Source organism: Protobothrops mucrosquamatus, unplaced genomic scaffold, assembly GCF_001527695.2.
Source record: "Protobothrops mucrosquamatus isolate PMUCROS unplaced genomic scaffold, P.Mucros_1.0 scaffold_128, whole genome shotgun sequence".
Taxonomy (NCBI): domain Eukaryota; kingdom Metazoa; phylum Chordata; class Lepidosauria; order Squamata; family Viperidae; genus Protobothrops; species Protobothrops mucrosquamatus.
Genome location: NW_015386204.1, coordinates 1,167,439 through 1,188,479, shown reverse-complemented (window position 1 = coordinate 1,188,479; position 21,041 = coordinate 1,167,439). Strand labels below are relative to the sequence as shown.

Below are 21,041 nucleotides of genomic sequence, written 5' to 3'. Positions count from 1 at the left end.
AAATATATAAAACAATCACACTAAAAATAACTATTAAAAGACATACAAAATAGGAGAGGATGATACTAACCCAGTAAGGAAACTATCACAAAATCTCCCAAGTTCCTTGGGACCCCCATGCCAGATAACATAGTCAGGTTTTAAGGGATTTGTGAATGTTGAAAGAGACACTACTTTACTGGATGCTGAGGGAAATAATTTTCTAGGAATGCTGGCAGTGGAGAGCTTATTTGGAGAAAGTGACTATTTTGGTTTTATTATTGTTTTATTATTATTATTGTAGTTCCTCCTCTCTGCAATAATAGGCAGGAGCACAAGTGCCATTTTATCAGTTTATAATTTACCCTTATTCTGACAGAAGTCAGAGATATTCAGTTTATATCATCATTACTACATTGTGGCTTTCTTTATGAATAAAAACGCAGTAATTTAAATTCATAAATTGCAATCCTGCAATTAATTACCTCTGCACATCAATGGGCATTGTATGTGTTCATACGTACCAGATGTCTTACCTTAATCTAAATATTAAAATGAAATAATTTTCTATGGCAGTTGACATTTTCACTCTACTCTACTGCTAATTATTTTAAAAAATTCAGAACCCAATATCTGTGCAGTAATAGTTTTTAATGCATCTGGCAGAGTACCTCTCCCTTATTCTGTTTTGCCTTTACATAAAGCCACTGGGAGAAATCATTCATGATATGAGATTAAGTATCATCAGTATGCTGCTGATACTTATACATCCATGCCCCACACCAGCCAGGTGTTGTTATCTCAATTCTGTCCCAACGTTGGAAGGCCATGGGAAGCTTGAAGGGGGTCTGGTTCAACCTGGCAAGACTTAGCAGTTTTGAGTTTTGCCACCCCGTCCCCCATATCCATTTCTGAGACTTTTTCATCCTTGGCTATAGATAGGACGATACTTCCCTACTGAATCTTATACTTAATCTGGAAGTTCTCCTGAGTTGCAGGTCCTGTTGGAAAGCAGGTGGCAGTTGTGGCTAGAAGGACCTTTATAAAACTTTTGTCTTGTGGATCAATTACACCTGTTTCTGAATTAGGAATATCTGTTCACAGTTACTCATGCCTTAGTCAGCTCCTGGTTGGATTTTTGCAATGTGATCTACGTGGGGCTGCTCTTGAAGACCATCTGCAAACTGCAGCATTCAGCTGCACAGAAAGTAATGGATGTGCCTCAGCGCATCCAGGTAATATCACTACTTTGCAGTTATACAGTCTCCCAGTAAGCTTCTGGGTGCAATTCAAGGACTGATTCTTTTCCTGTGCATTCAGCAAAAATGGTAAATCAGCCTGTTTTGTGATATCACAGACAGACTCACAAATTGTGAGAGGACTGGCTTATAAATGTTCATGTAAATAAAACTAAACAAATCGTCAGCATTTTTAGCCTTATTTCCCACATATGTTGGAAATACCTTTACTACTGCTTGGTAACCTGTAAGGGATAATGATGAAAAAAAACAAACCATCCTTCTTGGTTTAAGTGTTGGAGGGTGCATCTTCTACCATAAATGCCTGTTTATCTAGTGGGAGTGCTGGTCGCATGCTGACTTGAGAGATATTATCTTTCTGATTAGTTATGGGGAGCTTTGGTTTAAACAAAAACTTAATTCTCATCTGCTCTGGTCCACTTGTGCAATGTTTTAGAATTTTTAAGAATTATTTTTATTTGTTTATTAAATTTGTGTGACTCCTGACTACCAACAACTCCCAAATATAATTCTGAATATAGGTTTTTAATGAATTATTCCATTGTTTTTATTTTACTATGTTCAATAATAGTATACTGCTTGTAATGAAAGTAATGCTAGTTAGGAAAAGTATGGATAAATAAATAAATAAATCCATCACACCCACACACACCTATATGCATTGCAAATATGCCTATTGATCTTAGTTATGGGAGACTAAAAAATCCAAAAGACTTGAAAAAAATCATGTTGGAGTATAGTTCTTATATATAGTCCTTAGGCACAGTCATTCAATTGTGACAGTAAGATAAATTTCTCCTTGTCTTTTACAGTACTCTAGTGTCAGTTTATAACACTGTACCTTATTAATGGTGGACATGTTCAGATGACATATACTGTATCGTTAGGCTCCAAGGCTACATAGATACCACCATTCAATAATTTGAACTAAAAATTATATACAGTCAATGCTAGACTATTTCTCTATTCTCAGCAGCCTGGCACAGCCTAAAAACAACTAATTTTATATTCACATTCCTCCTACACACTTTAAAAAAATGACAGGCACAGCGGCAAATTTAACACTCAATCTTCTGCAACCAGCAGTAATATGCAATTACTTATAGTGGGTATGAATTTTAAATTTCTTCTAGAATGTCCTTTTCCAACTTATTAATTATGAGGAGTTTGACAGTATTCAGGCAGGGTCGTCATGGATCAAAATGTCAATATTTAGCTTCACAGCCCTCTTCTTATCGATTACTTTATTAGGATTATTCAACTATCTTTCAGTAACTATTTTTCAGACAGTGACTGTCTGAAAAATAGATTTATATAATATTATCAACTTGATATTATGTCAAATCTATTAGGCCAACACTTTGGAAACTGAAGTTATGGTTGAAGAAGAGTAATAATCTGACTATATAATTAAGCTAGAAACCCATGAGGGTATAATAGACTTACAGATGATGTTACTAGACATTTGATGATTACGTGTTTGTATATGCAGTTTCTATTACCACTTGTCTTATAACAATGACTCTGGATGGTGTACAAGAATTAAAACCAAAATAATAACAATCCAAATAACAATTGTTCAAGATCACAAGAAATAATCTGATTCCAATTTAAAATAACAATAGCAGCATCTAACCTTTTAAATGTTTAAACCTTTCAGCACTCCAAGACATCCAAGACATATTTTTCATAAAAAGCAATGCTGAGAGCAAATTTTATGAAGGGCAATAGTCTTACAATGAATTAGAGATTGCCTTTGAAAAATGCCAAGCTGAAGTGAGCGGAAGGACATTTACAAAATCTCGTGCTGTTCTGCCAAAAGAAGGTTTCTGAACAAAACTGAAGAGAAATTATTATAGAGAAGAGAAGACACCAGACATCCCAAATTCAGCATTAACTGACATAATATAATTAAAAAGGAATGAATGACATTAAAATCTGCTGTATTCTGCACTTCAAGTAAATCACAGAGCAATTACAGAACTCCTACTTAGACTCCACCAGTGCAGCTTAGAGAGGTTCAGTATTTTGAATAACTAAAAGCTTATAATTGGATGAAACCTCAAATATAAATTCATCCAATCCAGAATCAGGAAATCCTGACAGATTACCAACTAGACTTTTTAATAATTCTGGGAACTGAGAACTCAAAGCACGTTGTTCCATAAAACAAATAATTTAACATTAGGAATTGTGTTTTAATCCTTCCTTCCTTCCTTCCTTCCTTCCTTCCTTCCTTCCTTCCTTCCTTCCTTCCTTCCTTCCTTCCTTCCTTCTCTTATTCATAAATTTGATGTTTTATTTTCAATACTTTTCCACTATGGTACTTTAAAAATATAACAGATATGAGTCAATCAGGGTTTAAGTGAACATCAATTTAAAAAAGCAAATAGTTATAATAATAATAATGATGATAAAGTTGGAAGGGACCTCGGAGGTCATCTAGTCCAACCTCCTGCTCAGGCAGGAAACCCTATACCATTTCGGACAAATGGCTGTCCAGTTTCTTCTTAAAAACTTCCAGTGTTGGCACATTCACCGCTTCTGGAGGCAGGTTGTTCCACTGGTTAATTGTTCTAACTGTCAGGAAGTTTCTCCTTAGTTCTAGGTTGCTTCTCTCTTTGGTTAGTTTCCACCCGTTGCTTCTTGTCCTGCCTTCAGGCGCTTTGGAGAATAGCTTGACTCCCTCTTCTTTGTGGCAGCCCCTGAGATATTGGAACACTGCTATCATGTCCCCCTTCGTCCTTCTCTTCGTTAAACTAGACATACCCAATTCCAGCAGCCGTTCCTTATATGCTTTAGCCCCCAGTCCCCTAATCATCTTTGTTGCTCTTCTCTGTACTCTTTCTAGAGTCTCAACATCTTTTTTACATCGTGGTGACCAAAACTGGATGCAGTATTCCAAGTGTGGCCTTACCAAGGCATTGTAAAGTGGTATTAATACTTTACGTGATCTTGATTCTATCCCTCTGTTGCAATATCTTTATAGATTTCAGATATTTCAATGGTCCTCTCTGAGCTTGCTTGTTTTCCAGCAGACGTTTCATTGCAAGAAAACAAGCAAGCGCAGAGAACACCAAGGACCCCTCATTTCAAAGCTGAGCTACAAATATTCTCCTTCATAGCTACTTCAATGTACAATATTTGCACTGACATTTGATGGTGGCGATTGTCGTGATCTAATGTTAATTACTTCATAAAGCAAAGACTGTAAGGAAAGGACCACAATAAAATTGCAATAAATATGACTAAATATTTTAAACATATTATAAACTATTTTATTAACAATACGATGAATTGTGTTTCGTTCCGTCTTGTACTCAGAGGGTCAGAAAGAGGGCTGAGAAAATATCTGCAGGCCTGTCATATCCTGGACATAAATTGTTTCAGTTCCTCCCCTCAGGATGCTGCTATAAAGCGCTGCATGCCAAAACAACTAGACACAGGGACATTTTCTCTCTCTCGTGCCATCACTCTGCTGAACACCTAATTCCCACAGCAATGTTTTATGTCTAAGGATTTTTACCTATGTATATGGCTGTATTACTATTATCCTTCTCATCTTTTCCACTACCTTCTCCTTTTGCTATCTTATGATTATATTACCTTATTGTTTGTATGTACACTTCTTGTTTGCATGTACATGCTGTTTATATATCTGTATGTACACTGATTATATTACATTGATGGTATGTACACTGAAAGCTTATGCAGCAGAGAAAAATATCCTGTGTGTCCAATCTCACTTAGCCAATAAAATATTCTATTCTGTCCTGTCCTGTCCTATCCTATCGTATTCTATCCTATCCTATTCTTGCAAAATTGCTCCATACATCAATTTTAGCTTTAATCATACTATCAAAGCAATAATATCCTATATTAACTGGAAGTTCTTTGAAGTGTTTCCTTAGTCGAAACCATGACACATACGTTTCTGTAGATCATTGCATTATATGTTACAAATAATAATTACTGGAAAAATATCAATGCTATGTATTATAGGAAAAGTACAAAAATGTGCAGATTTAACAAGATATAAGTGTTGTAGTCCAGAATTCACTTCATCAGATTAAAAAAGTATTGTCCTGAGTTATAGACAAACTATCAAGCTCTTGGCAGGCCATTTCAACAGAAAAAAAGGCTCTCCGTGGATTTAATAGGATTTATTGAAGAGAATAAACTCAAGTTACAAAAAATCACAACCTGTACAACTTTCACTGTTAGAGTTCTATTTATTTCTTAGTTACGGTACTTAAAGTGAAAACTTTTTCAGCCTATTAACAGCTTGTGTGTGAAGCCACAAGAGGGCCATCCTCTTAACTGATAAGAGGTATGTCCAGGGGCCAGATAGTTCTCTGTGTATTTTAGGCAACAAATTCCAGTCTAAACTACTGAAGTTGATAAGAGTTGTATTTCAAAATATCTAGAAGAAACCAGGTTTCCTATTTCTGCACAGGATTCACTGTTCTTTTAGAGATATACTCATATTATAAAAGAAGGTAGTGAGTAAAAAAAAAATAAAGAACATTATATTTTAGTATAAAGCCTTTCCATCTAAATCCATAAAGTAATTTAAAAATTGTCTCTTTTAACTATTATGTGCTTTCTATAATATTTATAAATGGCTGCCATGGTTCTGCCTCCAGATGCCTTTCCGGACACAAGTTCAGGAGGAGAAGGATGAGTTTGAGTCAGCAGGGGAAAGCACGGAGCCAAGTGTTGGTCAGAATCAGGGCTCGGAAAGTGCCAACCTGACCGAGCAGTCTCAGCTGGGTCAATTGGATAAGTGAGAGTGAGGTTGAGTGAGGTGAGCTATAGCTGCAGCACGTTGGCCAGGAGTCTCAAGGCAGAGACCAGGAGCAGCTGTTCCCCATTAGCGATGAGGTGATGGAGTCACATAGAACAGAGAGAAGACAGGCACAATGCCGGTCAACTAGACTACTGGTGAGGAGGCAACTTCACCTTTCATAAAGGGCTGCACCAGTGTTATCCAGGACTTGTTTGGGGGGTTTGAATAAATACCTGTAGAAGGGCAGCACAACGGTATGGTCATTCACTAGACCTAAGGATGCCAATGAGCTTCAAGCAACAAAGAACAATTATATTTTTCAAATACTTAAAAACAAAGCCAAAATTAATATTAGACTGCAATCTCCTACTTTCAAAAGAACTGTTCATCCTGTGTACTAATGAATAAATTTCAGGAATGGTAATTTATTAATGGATATAAACGAATTGTCACATCTGAAATCTCTGCAATTGTTTTGCTGCCCAAGCCATAACAGTAAAAAACTATTTTAAGTATATTTTCAATATGTCAATTACATCATTGTGTTACAGAGTAATATAGAAATAAATATACAAATATATGTCCACAAAATTTGCAAATCAAGCATAAATTCACACAAGCAGGATATCTAAGGATCAAATATTGGGATTCTTACCCAGATTATACCACATATCACGAATCTCAAAACCAATTTGTCTTCTCATATCACCATACCTAGAGAAAGTGCAAAGTGTTTTATTAAAATTCTTTTAATACTTTAACTAAGTTCCTATCAAAAATAGAAGCATTTAGAACTAGCTTTTCCAATTTGTTAAGTAATATTTCCACTGTTAAGAACAGGAAAAATGTAAGCAAACAATACATTGACATTCATAAATCATACTGAAAGAAAATGATTTAAATAATAAATCAAGAAAACTTCAAACCCCCTGCATCCTAACTCCCATATTAACATCTGTATTTCACAACTTTGCTTAAAGGGAAAAAGAATTCCAGTGGGTACTGTTTTTTCTGTAAACATTTCACCTGTGAGATTTTCACTGGCATTTTGCATAATTATCCCTTGTGAATCTAAGGTGGCTGTGTAGATTAATGAAAGTATTTTTCAATTCTCAGTCTCCGATATCTGAATAAAATAGATTCAATACCCTTAGGAATATATTATATTTAGCTTATTTTAGCATTCATGAAATGTAGAAAATGGCAAACAATAAATAGCAGGAATCAAGAACATCCAATCACATTAATTATGAAGTTATTTTTTAAAAAACAATCATGACATCTGCTGAGATAGTACAATGAAATTGAATGTATGGTGTCTGGAAAGCTAACAGAAAATCAACAAAAATAGAGTATTACAGGTTGCATTTTTTAAAAAGATGGATATACAATGGCGTTTAAAAGTTTGTGAACCCTTTTGAAAGTTCAGTATTTCTGCATAAATATAACCTAAAACTTGGTAAATTCCCTTCACAAGTCCTAAAAACAATTTTAAAAATGTCAAAAAATATACTTATTCATTTATTAGTGAGAAAAGTTACATATTTCTGTAGGGCAAAAATATCTGAATGTCCAGGACTATAATTCATATGAAGGGGAAATTTGATTCAGGTGACTCCTGAACACATCCTCTGTGTTCAGCTTTTGGTTGTCTCAGAGTAAGTGATGGCTGACTGCCCACAACCTTAAACATACAGATGACATCTAGAACACTGGTTCTTAAACTAGGGGTAATTATGCCCAAGGGATAATCTGGGCATATTCTGTGGGTAAGGGAACAATTTGTAATTGCTACTTTGTGAATCCAGGATCTAGTTTGGAACTGCTCCTGACAAAACACTGGTGTAAAATAACCAAGTCTGGTTTGTTGGGGAAATGACATTCAAAATTGGAAAAAATAATTTGGACAAAGAGTTTCAAAATATAGATCTTGATTTTCAGATGAGTAAAGGTAATGGGTAATGTTGAAAAACTACACGATGGTTTTTAAAATGTTTTGGGAATCATTAGAAAATGAAAAGCAGATTATGTCTCCTAGAACAGAGGTCTCCAACCTTTCCGGGCTCGAGGACCGGAGAGAAGGAGAACAGCTTCAAAATTGGTGTGTGCACGCACACGCACGGGACCACACATACTGGTGAGGCACTAGCAGACATGTTCATGCATGTGGCATGTGCTGGCCCCATCCACATGCACAAACAGCCGTGCAACCCCTACCGTGGCTAGTGGCCCGTTTGCACATGCGCAAATGGGCCACACAAACCACCCAGGCTAGCAGCACATGTGCAAATGGGCTGCGGACACCCGCCCCACGCTAGCATCCCTGTTTGCGCCCACACGCATGCGCAAATGGGCACTAGCGCGAGTGGGGGGAATGTGCACCCATGCGTGTGCACACCGGCCAGCCCTTTCCACAGCCAGCTGGCCAAGAGCCCGCAGCCCGGTCCCGGGCTGCACATCATAGGTTGGGGACCCCTGTCCTAGAAGATATCTATGCTTTTGGGGAAATAAGATTATAAATATTGTAGTAAGATCATTAGCATAAAAATATTGATCAAAAATTGAAAAACAATAGCTAAATCATAAACTTTTATCAAAAGTGCCTTTTCCCATTAATTTAAGGGCATTTGATTTAATTCCCTGGGCTCAAAATTCAGAATGAAAATAGTTTATCATCAGACATCATGGTATGGCTAAATTTAAACATTGTAGAAACCTATCTTATCCCTCAAGAGGTTCAGCATTTACATAAAATCTCTGAATAAGATCATTCAGCATATTGTTATCTACAGCAGAGGTCCTCAACCTTTTGGGCACCAGGGACCGGTTCTGTGGAGAAAGGTTTTTTCATAGACCAGAGAGTGCATGGTTTTATATGCTGCCTGCATCCCACAGATGGGGCTTTGCTTGTTTGTGTGGACCAGTTGCTGGCATGCTGCAGCTCGGTACTGGTCCACAACCCAAGAGTTGGGATCCCGATGATCTGTACATTATAGCTTATGTATTCTCTAAACCCCATGTATTAATATGAAGTATATCACATCTCTTTTTTTGATAACTTAACCACCGGTGCAACAGGAAAACATGGTTACTGATAATAATGACTAAGCAAGACATTTATACTAAATCAACGAAAAACAAAACAAATTATATTCTAGGCCTAATAGCCTATTTTACTTAATTATGTTTTGTTAAAAAAAAAGGCATGGTAGCCTTGGTTTGTCAAACCAGAAAATTAAGGCATAATGGGTGGGTTGTTGCACTGATTGTTAGGTTCTGGGTCTAATTCAAAGTGCTGGTTATCACCTGCAAAGCCCTACAGTGTAGCACTGGGTTATAGCAGGACTCACTTTGCTCTGACAAGGCATTCTCTGTGATCGTCCCAAACAATGACACTATCCCCCTTACTTCTGATATTCTGGAAAGCTCTAGGATCTCTTACTTTTAAGCACACACTTGAATCGAGTAACCATCAAAATGGTTCATCTGTGGGTTGTATACTCCCCAGGGTCCCTATTTGAGGAAGATGGGCAATTCAGAAATGTGATAAATTTAAAAGAAACCTCCCTTTTTGCAATCCTGTAATCTCTTAATTCCAAGTAGAGTTGGATGACTGGATGGAGTTGAACATTTATTGGCTGGATGCCCTTCCTGATGCCATATGGAGTTTACAGCAGATTTTTTTTTTCTTTTTGCCCTAGGAGAGAAACATCTGCTGCTATCTAGAATTGAACTCTCAACCTTCCAAGTGGGAGATGAGCATCTTCATCACTAGGACACCATGCCGCTTAGGACAGACAGACAGACAGATAGACAGACAGCATTCTGTGAGAAATGGGTCAATCTCTTATAGGAGAAAAAAATACAGAACTATTTTTCAATGAGAACTATTTCTCATTGGACTTTGATAACTTTGATTTTATGTTTCAAATATTTTTTTGTACAAATCAATCGATATAATAAAGATTTATAATGCTAACATTTATATTTTATACAAACAGAATCTAAAACATTTCCTATAATATATCTTGGCATTATATGGTTATAAAGAGAAAAAAAATCAAAATAAAATAAAATTTTGAAATTTAATTTTAATTTTAATTCAATAAGAGCATTTGATATTGAATATAGTGATAATTTAAATCACAATGATGTAGTATAGGTATTTTCACCATAAGCATATATAAGCATATATAAACTTTGCTTTATTCACATGCTTTTATTGATTTCCATAAATTAATTTCTTAATTCATTGCTTATACATATTTGCTTTCAATACCTTTTTATTCTTAGTTGCCACTATAATCACTTGCAAATACTCAATTATTTATCAAATAATCACTCATTTATCACTTTCAAACAAATTTTTGTATTGGGCTGGAAATGTTTATAAAATAAATAATTTTGGAAGTTTATATAACCTAAATGCAACAATTTGAAGAAGGTAATTAGAATACTATAAACAATTCAAATTAAACCAAATAATTTGTTCTGTTTGATTTTAGAAGACAACACTGCAATCTAAATAATATACATTTTGTGGCATAAGCTTGAATTAAACTAATTCAGGTCAAACAAATGGATCATGACCCTGAACTTCAACCAGAAACATAGGAAGAAATCTCAATCAGAACTAAACTAGAACAAGACAAAACATTTTAATTTTCAAACTGAATCTAGCCATATTTTCTCAGCTATAAGCACTTTCTGTGCATATTCTCTTTGCTATAGGCTCTTTACTGTAATTTATGGACCTGCTTTTATTTTTATGCCCACATAAACACACCTGCCAACTGTTTTCAATTGGCTGGGAAAGTCAGGGCAGTGGGAATCATTCTGTTTGAAAAATTCATCATAAGAAATCCAGACAGGGCAACAGAGAAGATAAAGCATAGCAATAGAGAGGATTGGAAGTGCACCCAAAAGCCAAATTAGTTGGACTCCATGACACAATGATGAGACCCAGACATCCTTATTGTAAGTCTCTAGGAAGAGAGAAAGGAATTGGAAGCAACCAAGTGGAATACTTTAGATATAGAGAAGCTAGTTTTGCTAGAATACCAACCAGGTAAGGTCAACTGCTATAATTGGCATGTTTATATTATATTAAGAACACTAGTTCAGGAATTTTTAAATTTAGTGAAAGCTTAGATCTTGTTAGAAGAATAGGGCCTAATTTAAGAAATTACAACAACAGGAAGAAAATATAGAGATTAATACTCTACCAGTAAAAACCAGATATAGCAACATATATTAGCCTATGATTATAAGGTGGCTGAATATATCAACTTAAGCATTGGTATTTATGTGTTGGAAAGGGACAAATCAGAAGAAAGCATCCTGATTTCCTGAGAGGATAAAAGATCTTGACTCTATTGATTTCTTTATGTATTTATTACATTTATATGTCACCCATCTCATTGTCAAATGACTCTGGGCAGAAATTTGGAAGGATTTCACCATCAACTGCCACCATGATTAGAGTTCTGCCGCTCAGCACTTTCCTGCATTTCCCATGTTCAACTTGGTTTCTAGTTCAATAAGCAATTCAACTAGAATTTGCAACTTTGAATATAAAAACAGCTAAACAGTATGGTGTTGTTAGAAATTATTATGCATCTTGTATTCGAAAATGAAAATGATTTTTAGCTTCTGTGTGTCTACTTGTTTGTTACTTAGTAAAATAAAATTTTCCCACTGAATCTCGATTTAGTGATTAAAGCTATGTGGTAAAATATACTGAGGAAACCTTTTATGTTTAGTTTAGAAAAGAAATAAGGAAGGAAAACAGCATGCTGCTAAGCTGTCATCTTAGCAACTGGCAGGAAATGAAGGTTGCCATCTGTGATTGAGAGCCTAGGAGAGTTCTCTAAATAAAACAGGTACTGGATATGAGGATAAGTACTTTGAATGTCCTCCTATATTCTAGGTTTCGGTAGAAATTGATGTGTAATCTAGAAGGTTAATGAGAGAAATAGAGTTTATTTGTAACAGTCTCTTTTATCCAAAAGAGTATTGCATTTTTATTCTACTTAAGTATTCTATTCATAAGTCTTGTTAATTTAAAATAGTATGTATTTTCAAAATTATATATTTACCTTTTGCTCAAACAAAAATCTAAGAAAAACATTATGGAACTATATTCTCACATTCTACAGGGCATTTACATACATGCTTGTATTTTCTTGATCCAATCTTCAGAAATCAGTGACAGAGCAGGGAACACCGAAACTAGTTACTTGCTTGGTGTGTGACTGTCCATTTGTCTTTCTGAATATCTGTGTGCCTATTTTGTGCAATTTGTATAAAGACATGAACACATGCGACCCATAGGGGGGCTGTTCTCAAAAGGTTTTGGTTATGTGGAATGTGAAAACATAGCAGAATTGAAGCATCTGGAAAGAGCCAATTCATTCTCTTTAAAAAAAGTTTGTTCCCATGAGAATTGCTTGAGGTAATGGCAGTCCAATAAAAACATGCCAGGAAAAGTTACCAGACTAAGCTGGGGCTTGCTAAGGCTTGTTAGAAAGTATAACAGTGAATGGGAGCTTGTATTTTAGAGCCAGTAAACCAAATGAGGTACTCCACAGTGGGCTTCCTGCTTCAAATGTTCTGGAACCGAAATACAGGTTGGTTAAAATCTGAGCTTCATAAACGTGTGAATAAGTGAAGCTTTTAATGCAGAAAGTGACCAAAAGAAGTTGTAAATTCGGTTATCCTGAGCTTTTGGATAAACAAAAACAAATAGTGCTTGTGGGGTTACAAAGACTTTGCTACATCATTCCATTTAATAACCACACTGATTTAAGCTTAGGCGAAGACTACCTCCATCACAGAAAACACTAGTTCAGTTCCAATTATTAATATCTCATTGGGTTAGATTTTTACCTCTCTAAAGCTGTAATGACCTGCATCAATAAGTCAATATGGAAGTTTGTAATGAATTATGAAAAAGGCATTATGCAAACATGTATAATAATAGCATGTTCGTATCTCTGATGCTGGCAGATTGACATCACTACTATAAAAACATTTACTGTTTCAACCATGGATGGATACTAATCAAGGAGAGAAGGAACCTAGAACTAAGAAGAAATTTTCTAACAGTTAGAACAATTCATCAGTGGTACAACTTGTCTCCAGAAGTTGTGAATGCTCCAACACTGGAAGTTTTTAAGAAGAGATTGAACAACCATTTGTCGGAAATGGTATAGGGTTTCCTACCTGAGCAGGGGATTGAACTAGAAGACCTCCAAGGTCCCTTCCAACTCTGTTATTCTATTCTATTCTATTCTATTCTATTCTATTCTATTCTATTCTATTCTATTCTATTCTATTCTATATGCTTATATGCTACAAGCTGATTGTTCTCTTCAAATTCATAAATATGTGTTTATTTAACATTTTTGGTACTCTTTAGTGACAGAAATATTGTTTGGATCCCAAAACTTGTCTGTCTGGCCATCCATTATCTATCTATCTATCTATCTATCTATCTATCTATCTATCTATCTATCTATCTATCTATCTATCTATCTATCTATCTATCTATCTATCTATCTAATCTCAATTTTATTATGTGTAATTCAGAGAGGCATGTATCTCCTATTTTTCTAACAACAACTCTTTGTGGGGGCAGGATTGAGAGGGCTGGACTGAAAGAATGGATTAAACATGGATAAAGTTCCATGTTGTTCACTTCTAAAAGAAAAAAGAAGGGGAGTATAATTCTATTATTTACAACCACCCTAAAAATCTATGAAGAGAAGAGGGACAGAGAGAGGAAGGGAGAGAGTGGAAATAATATGCAACACAGTATGAATATAGACTTTGTTATATCAAAAATCTTTGCATTCACAAAATCCTATTATGAATGAAAAAATGTACTGTGTCTGTGGACATTCTCTTCCTAGAAGTGAGATGGGCCCCCTCTCTGTGGGCTTGCTTGGGGTTCATGGAGAAACACACAACCATAGAGTAGATTACTGCCTGAAAGCCCTCTCACCATTTTTTTAATTCATTTTTAACATCACTTGATTCTTTTAAAATTTTATATAATAGTTTAAATATTTATTTGTACATCACCCAAAGTACAAATGTGAGGAAAAATAACAATTTAAAAATTTGATAAAATAAATAAATAAATCTTTAATTTCAATCCACTGTAATTTATATATGAGTTTTGAAACTATGAAATTTTAAATAAAATCTCTAAACTACTCCTCTAAAGCTAGAAAAAAGCAAAGGTATGACAAAGGTCTAAGATTTATTCATGTATTTCACATTAAAATTCATCTCAAAATTAGCTACAAGATCTTTCATTATATAATTTTTGTTGCAACTTTTACAAAGAAGATAAAAACTAACACAAAATAATAAAGAGTAAAAGCAGTAAATATATTTGCAGCAAATATAAGTACAATTACAAAATTATCTTTTGCTTTATGATAACAAAAGTTCCCTTTTTTCTATTGTCAAAGGTTTTTTTTAATCATCAACCCCATAAATAATAAATACTTATTTTTCTCTTTTATGCAAAACGTTTATAAGGGGTTTTCAATCAGCGATAAATATATTGTTTTCCTCTAATCAAGGAGTTTATGTAGCCATCACACAGGTTTCATCATCTTCATGCTACAAGATCTTTAATATTATAGCAATGTAAACTGTTAAGATGAGATTAAAATGAACAGAAAAAATAGAGGATTAAAAATGGTGTTTTCTAATGTAATTTTGAAGCATTTTAACTCCATTAATATGACGTAAGGTAAATGTTTGCTTTATATTTTAATTTTGGACCCTAACTTGATGCTAAAAATATGATAAATACTTGAATCACAGTTTCAAATCTAACCTTTCATCATACTATGATTACTTGTCAACCTGTCTTAAGTTTTCTGAGCATCTCAAATAATATTATGTTAACAAAGTTTCAAGTTCCTATTCATGGTTTTTATTTGACATATAACTTACTTGTTAAGTATTTTGCATCTTTTAGCACTTGAAAAATTCTCCAGTTGTAATGACTCTTGGGTAAGAAAAGCAACAGCAAGATGAAAATAGTTGTTCCAAAGCTGGAAATGGCAAAAAAATACAAAAATGTCAACATTTTAATACTGAAATATAATGATACAGATAAGTTAGCAAAGATATAATTTATATTATGTATATTAATGTCAAGAAAATATCAAGCTACTGAATATTTATTAACAAAATCTTTGTATTGCTGCATTGGGGAGTTCCATGTTGGAGATGGTTGCTAGATTGATGGTAGATTCTACCTCCCTGCTTGCTCTCTGCTCTCTACCTGTCCATCTTTTGTTATCAACTTCTGTTTTGTTTACACTTCTGTTCATTTCTTCATTTAAATCACATAGAATAGCTCCACAGCAAGATGGGAGGCAAATAAATTTAACAAATAAATAAATATTGATTAAAGAAACGTACTTGTCTAATACTGAAATCAAGTAAAACAAAAAAGGAATGAATATCTATTTATATTGTACTTAAAGTGAAAACCTTTAAAAATCTTCTTAAATATAGTTTGAGCGCCTGCCAAAAGAAAAGAGGTGTTCTTTATTGTTCTATTGAATACTGAGGAAAAAAATCATATAGCACACAAGGTTGAAGATGATGTTTTAAGTTTGTTTTTTGAGTAAAATTTGGCTTTGCAAAAATTATTCAGTGAAGTATCTGAACAAATTATATGACATAAAACAAGTGACCTTATCTTTGCTTGATTAAAATAAAGACATCCCAACAGATTATTGGTGAAGATTGGAGAAGACGTTACTTATTGGTAACCATAAGTAAGAGATGAGGTATGGGATGAATTTTTTATACTTCTTATGAAAAAAGTGGGGAATTGCTTTTTTAAGGGGGATTATTTTTCTACTTTTTTCTTCCTTGCTTTTTTGCATCTTCTTTCTCTTTTAATCTGTATTATCTTATATTACTGTAATATTTTAATAACATTATTATAAAAAGAACTTTAATAATATGGATAACTAAAATACAGATTGTCATTATGTCTAAAAACTATATAAACTCTATATATCTGTACATATAGAGTCTATTATAAATAATTATATACATACCATATCTTTTCCACATATAAATAGCACATTCAATGAAAATCTTAAAAAAGAGGACTACAGAAACATATATTGAGAAGGACTTTTAGAAATAATAAGACAATATTCAGTGTATGTTTTACCTGTAGCTCAAAGCTGGTTTGATCAAGAAATTTTTTGTTCAGCATATCTGCATACTGATTAATTGCTCGCAAAAAGACTCTGAAAGATCAAAAGAAAATTACATAATTACACATTTAAGACTTTAGTGCCTTTATAAGTTTGGCATTCCAATTAGCTATAAATCTAAAACTGCCAGGAAAATAGGTGTTATAGCAATAATTTTAAAATATGTGCAATTTTACCACTATTAAGTATACAGAATTATGTGCAGATACTTCAGAGTCAATCAAGGAAATTAGCATATGTAGAATCTGATAAAAACAGGAACCTTTTTGATGAATTCATTTCTCCTTACTATAATATCATGAAAAGATAATCAACAATTCTACTTACATATAAAGCAAAAACATATTTGTCTCATAAAGCCACAAGACTTCATTGTTAAGAATCAATAGCTGATGAACAGTGCTTTGAAAATTCTAGTTGTCAAATGCTTTTATCTTTCTGTATAATTTATGCGTAGTTCATCAAAAAGAGTATAATTAGATAAAACCTTCCCCCCAAAAAATTACTTTCTACAAGAATAAATCTTACTATTCAGCAACATAATGTTAAGTGTAACTTCCTGATCCCTCACATCAAAGCTTTCAGATCCCTTTCACCACCATGATGAGAAAACGGAAGTCCTGAGCCCAAAGCAAGGCTGCAACAAGTGAGGGGAATAGTAGCAAGAGTAGATCACATTTCTACCTCTTCCTCACTGCTGCTTCAGTAGATCTGAATTCCCGAGTGCCTCTTCAACCTATCCAGAGTCAGCAAAACATCCATTCTGCTACTAAGGAGAGGAGGAAGAAAAAGCTGACAAGGTCAGTAGTAATAGAGAACGTGGTTTTCAAGTAGCCTCTCCCTCTCTTTTTAAAGATCAATATAACAGAGCGAAAGTGCCAAAACTTCTGCTTTCAAAAGTTTCATCAGAAGATTGTTCAAACATACCAGTTAAAGTCTTGATAAACTATGCTGACTTTTTAAAAGGTATAATTAATATAACTCTGTGACATTATCTGAAAGCATTGCAATCATGAAGGGCAAACTCCAAGATTCTTTCTGAATGATCTATCTTGTTTACATAACAACAAATAGGGTAAAAGAGGAACCCACATTAGGGCAGAAATAATAAACTTAATTACTCCTAATACATTTCAATATTAATTAATAAAGTTTAGAAACTGAAAATATATGGCACTTCATAGTATCTTGAAGAAAACTCTTCCTATAAAGCAGACATGTCAAACACAAGGCCCGGGGGCCGGATGCGGCCCGCAAAGTGGTTTCATGTGGCCCGCGAAGCCATCCTAGAAACAGTGAGGGAACGGCCCCCGCTGCCTTGGCCCTGGCCCAGGCCAGCCGGGAGCCAATGTACAATTTTGTGGTGGCCATCTTGGCACTTGCCCCGGTGGACCATGCCTTGGCACTTGCCCCGGTCCCGCCCCCTTCTGCCAGAGACCCTCAGATCTGTCCCACTCCTGCCCAGGCCCCCATAGGCACCCTTGATGCGAATGATGTAGAACTGACCACACTCAACCAGTAGCCACACCCACTCCATCCATGCCCACCCAGTAGGCTGCACCCACTCTGGCCACACCCACCCGGCCTCCCCAGGGCAACCGCAATGCTGTTTCAGTGAAATTGAGTTTGACACCCCTGCTATAGAGGTATCAAGAATCATTTAGGTACATTTACAAATTATCTCGTAGTATACTAAAATTAATATATCTATTTCTCTTCTATTTTGATTCTTTCTTTTCTTGGACCATATTTTGATGAGCATTCTTAGTCAGACATTTTTCTTTTTTAAAAACAGCCTCAGAATATTATATTTGAATCTGTTAAATTACCAAGGAAATCTACTAAATTAAAAATTAAGTAATTTTTTTAAAAAATACTTCCTTTTCATCTAGTTCATTATTTTTGAAAGAAATATACTTATACATATTTATCACTATTCAACAAAATTTTATTCCACTAATAAAAAAGTATTAAGATGCAAAGCTGCCATACTGAGTTGAACAACTGCTGGATTCATGCATCACTCTTAAGTAAAAGCAAACCATAATTTGTATGTACAATATGTTGCACAATAAATCATGGCTTATAAATGACAGTTTCTTAGTCCATATAGCATATTAAACCATGACTAAGAAATACTATGAGATATAGTATAAAGTAGTGGTATATAATAGAATAAAGTAGTATAGCATAGTCGCTTCATGTTGGCATATTATTTCTCATCATGAGGATGGCACATACAAAAGAAACTTCATAAAAAATTCATAATCAGATATAATTAGTCCTCAACTTAAACCCAGTCATTTTATACAATAGCCTCAGAATGGGTGCTTTATGCCCCAATAAAGTATATCCAGCCATCGTAAAATGTCACACATATCTTCACGGTCATGTGAAAGCATTTCAGGCACTTGGCAACTGCTTGCATTTATGACCATGTGAATTGCGGATGTTGTTGTTTTTTGCTAAAAAACATCAAAAACACTCATTCAGAATAATGGATTCGCTTTACAACCGCCATAAAAGATGACATAAAAATCACATGGATGCCTTGACTTACAACTTTAATGACCAAATTTCTGGTCCCAATTGTGGTGGTAAATTGAGGACTACCGATACAGTATAGCTCCATAAAGTCTGTACAATTGGGCAAGTTACAAATTAATCAATCAATCTCATTAAGTTACTGTTTCCATTAGTATGGTTTGGCAATTTAGTATTTTTCCATAAAGTAGCAGTCATGGGAGCAATATTCTTATATGCTTATAAAATACATGTTTTCTAAGTCTCATCTATAAATCATTATCCTCTAAAGATGAAAAGATAAAGTTAATTATGATACATCAATACCTGATAGACAATTGCTCCAAAACACACACATGCACACACACAAAATGAAATTTTGATTTTCATCCTGTTTCTGCCATTTTTGTTCTTGATTAAGCACCACAATGTAAACAAAACACATTGCGTGGAGGAGAAACGGTTGAAAGTGAAGGAAAAAAAAGAACGTGCTCTTTCTACTCTAACAATATAATCAAAATTATAATACAGGTGTAGAATCTGTTCTGCTACATTAGTCTGAGAACACTTGTGTGGCTGACACTGCTGGAAATGGATCACTAATGCCTGGGAAAAGAAAAAATCTTCTGAAGCTTTAGGTAATCTCCTGACTGAGCCATGCAAAAGCTGACATATTTTCACATTTTAACAGGAGAGAGAACATTGTTATTAAGAAGCAAATAAGGGTATGTTAAAGTAATTCTAGAGAGAAAGTATTCTAGTAGCTAGTGGGGAGTTGGGTCCAGACAGTAGTGTCTGCTTTTTAAGGGAAAGGATGCATGAGCTCTTTCCTGAAGAAGTTTATAGTAGTCCAATTGTTTCATCCAGTTTCCAACCCTCTGTTTCTAGGTAAGATTGCAGGGAAGTATTACAGCAGGGGTCCTGCAAGATGGAGATTATCTAGACCAGGAGTCCCCAATCCCCAGGCCACAGCCTATACCAGGCTGTGGCTATTTGGAATTGGGTGGAGCATGCACATGTGCAGCTCAACTTGCACGAGCGGGGGCACTCCCTTGCATGCACGCCAGCCAACTGCTCGCACAAGGGCTCCATGTGTACATGCACCAGCCCACCACTCCTGCAGCCCAGTTCCCCTCTCCCCCCCCAAGCTGGACCACTAAGCTGCAAAGGTTGGGGACCACTGATCTAGATCCTTTAGACTAGTTTCAGACTGGGGCATAATAACGAAGTGGCACTGATGAGCTTTGGCAGAGTTGGAACAGAGGCCAACTATTCTGGCTCTACTTATCTTTCTCAATATCATTGATCGTGGTAATTTTCTGGACCACCTATGAGATTAGGAATGGGGGAATTACAATGCTCTGTAGCACTTCTTTCTCTATGATTGGGACCAATCACTTTTGATAGGGGATAACAGATCAAGTGAGAAACTTTGTTCTATATAAGGTATTTCAAAGCTTGACACTCTCAGCCCTCTTGTTTAAAATCCTACCAAAGCTGCCAAGGGAGATCATCCATCAATTTAGTATCCAATATCATCAGATGATATTCAGATGTACTGTATATCTTGGCCCCAGGCTTATCGCGTAATGCTCTAAAGTCTTGCCTGTGCAGATTTGGATTTGGAAGATCAGGCTCAGTCCTGTAAGTCTAATGGCTGTGGCTGTTTATATTTTCAAGTATGGAGAGCTTCTATTTTTAGGTCAGAAGAGGGTTGCACTTCCTCTTTCAGGGCTGGTGCACAATTTAGGAATCAGCAGTTATAGTCAATAATATCATTGCACGAATGTCAATTTTGACAATACCTGGGCCAGGAGGGTTTTAAAACAGTTACTCATGAGTTGGTTTCTTACATTTGCAAGATCGCAATCCCCTCTACATGGCGCAGCCCTTGAAAGAACTTTCCAGCTGCAGCTGGTCCAAATACAAAATCATTTAATACCTTTGCTTCTTTTAACTACATTCCTATCAGTAAGCTCCATGGTACAATTCAAGATATTAGTTATTATGTATAAAGACTTTCATTACAAAGAAGAGCAACAAAGATGATTAGGGGACTGGAGGCTAAAGCATATAAGGAACGGCTGCTGGAATTGGGTATGTCTAGTTTAATGAAGAGAAGGACGAGGGGGGACATGATAGCAGTGTTCCAATATCTCAGGGGCTGCCATAAAGAAGAGGGAGTCAAGCTATTCTCCAAAGCGCCTGAAGGCAGGACAAGAAGCAACG

The 21,041-nt window shown here is 35.3% G+C and overlaps 1 protein-coding gene across 1 annotated transcript in view; it reads right to left on the bottom strand.

Annotated features, from left to right (window-relative positions):
• Nucleotides 1-21,041, bottom strand: part of LOC107288945 (dedicator of cytokinesis protein 1) — a gene marked incomplete in the record, with an annotated part of 165,275 nt that overhangs the window by 109,947 nt on the left and 34,287 nt on the right. Inside the window, 3 exon segments of the mRNA XM_015817621.1 lie at nucleotides 6,683-6,741; nucleotides 15,001-15,101; nucleotides 16,244-16,322. Coding sequence (XP_015673107.1) covers nucleotides 6,683-6,741; nucleotides 15,001-15,101; nucleotides 16,244-16,322 — 239 coding nt within the window.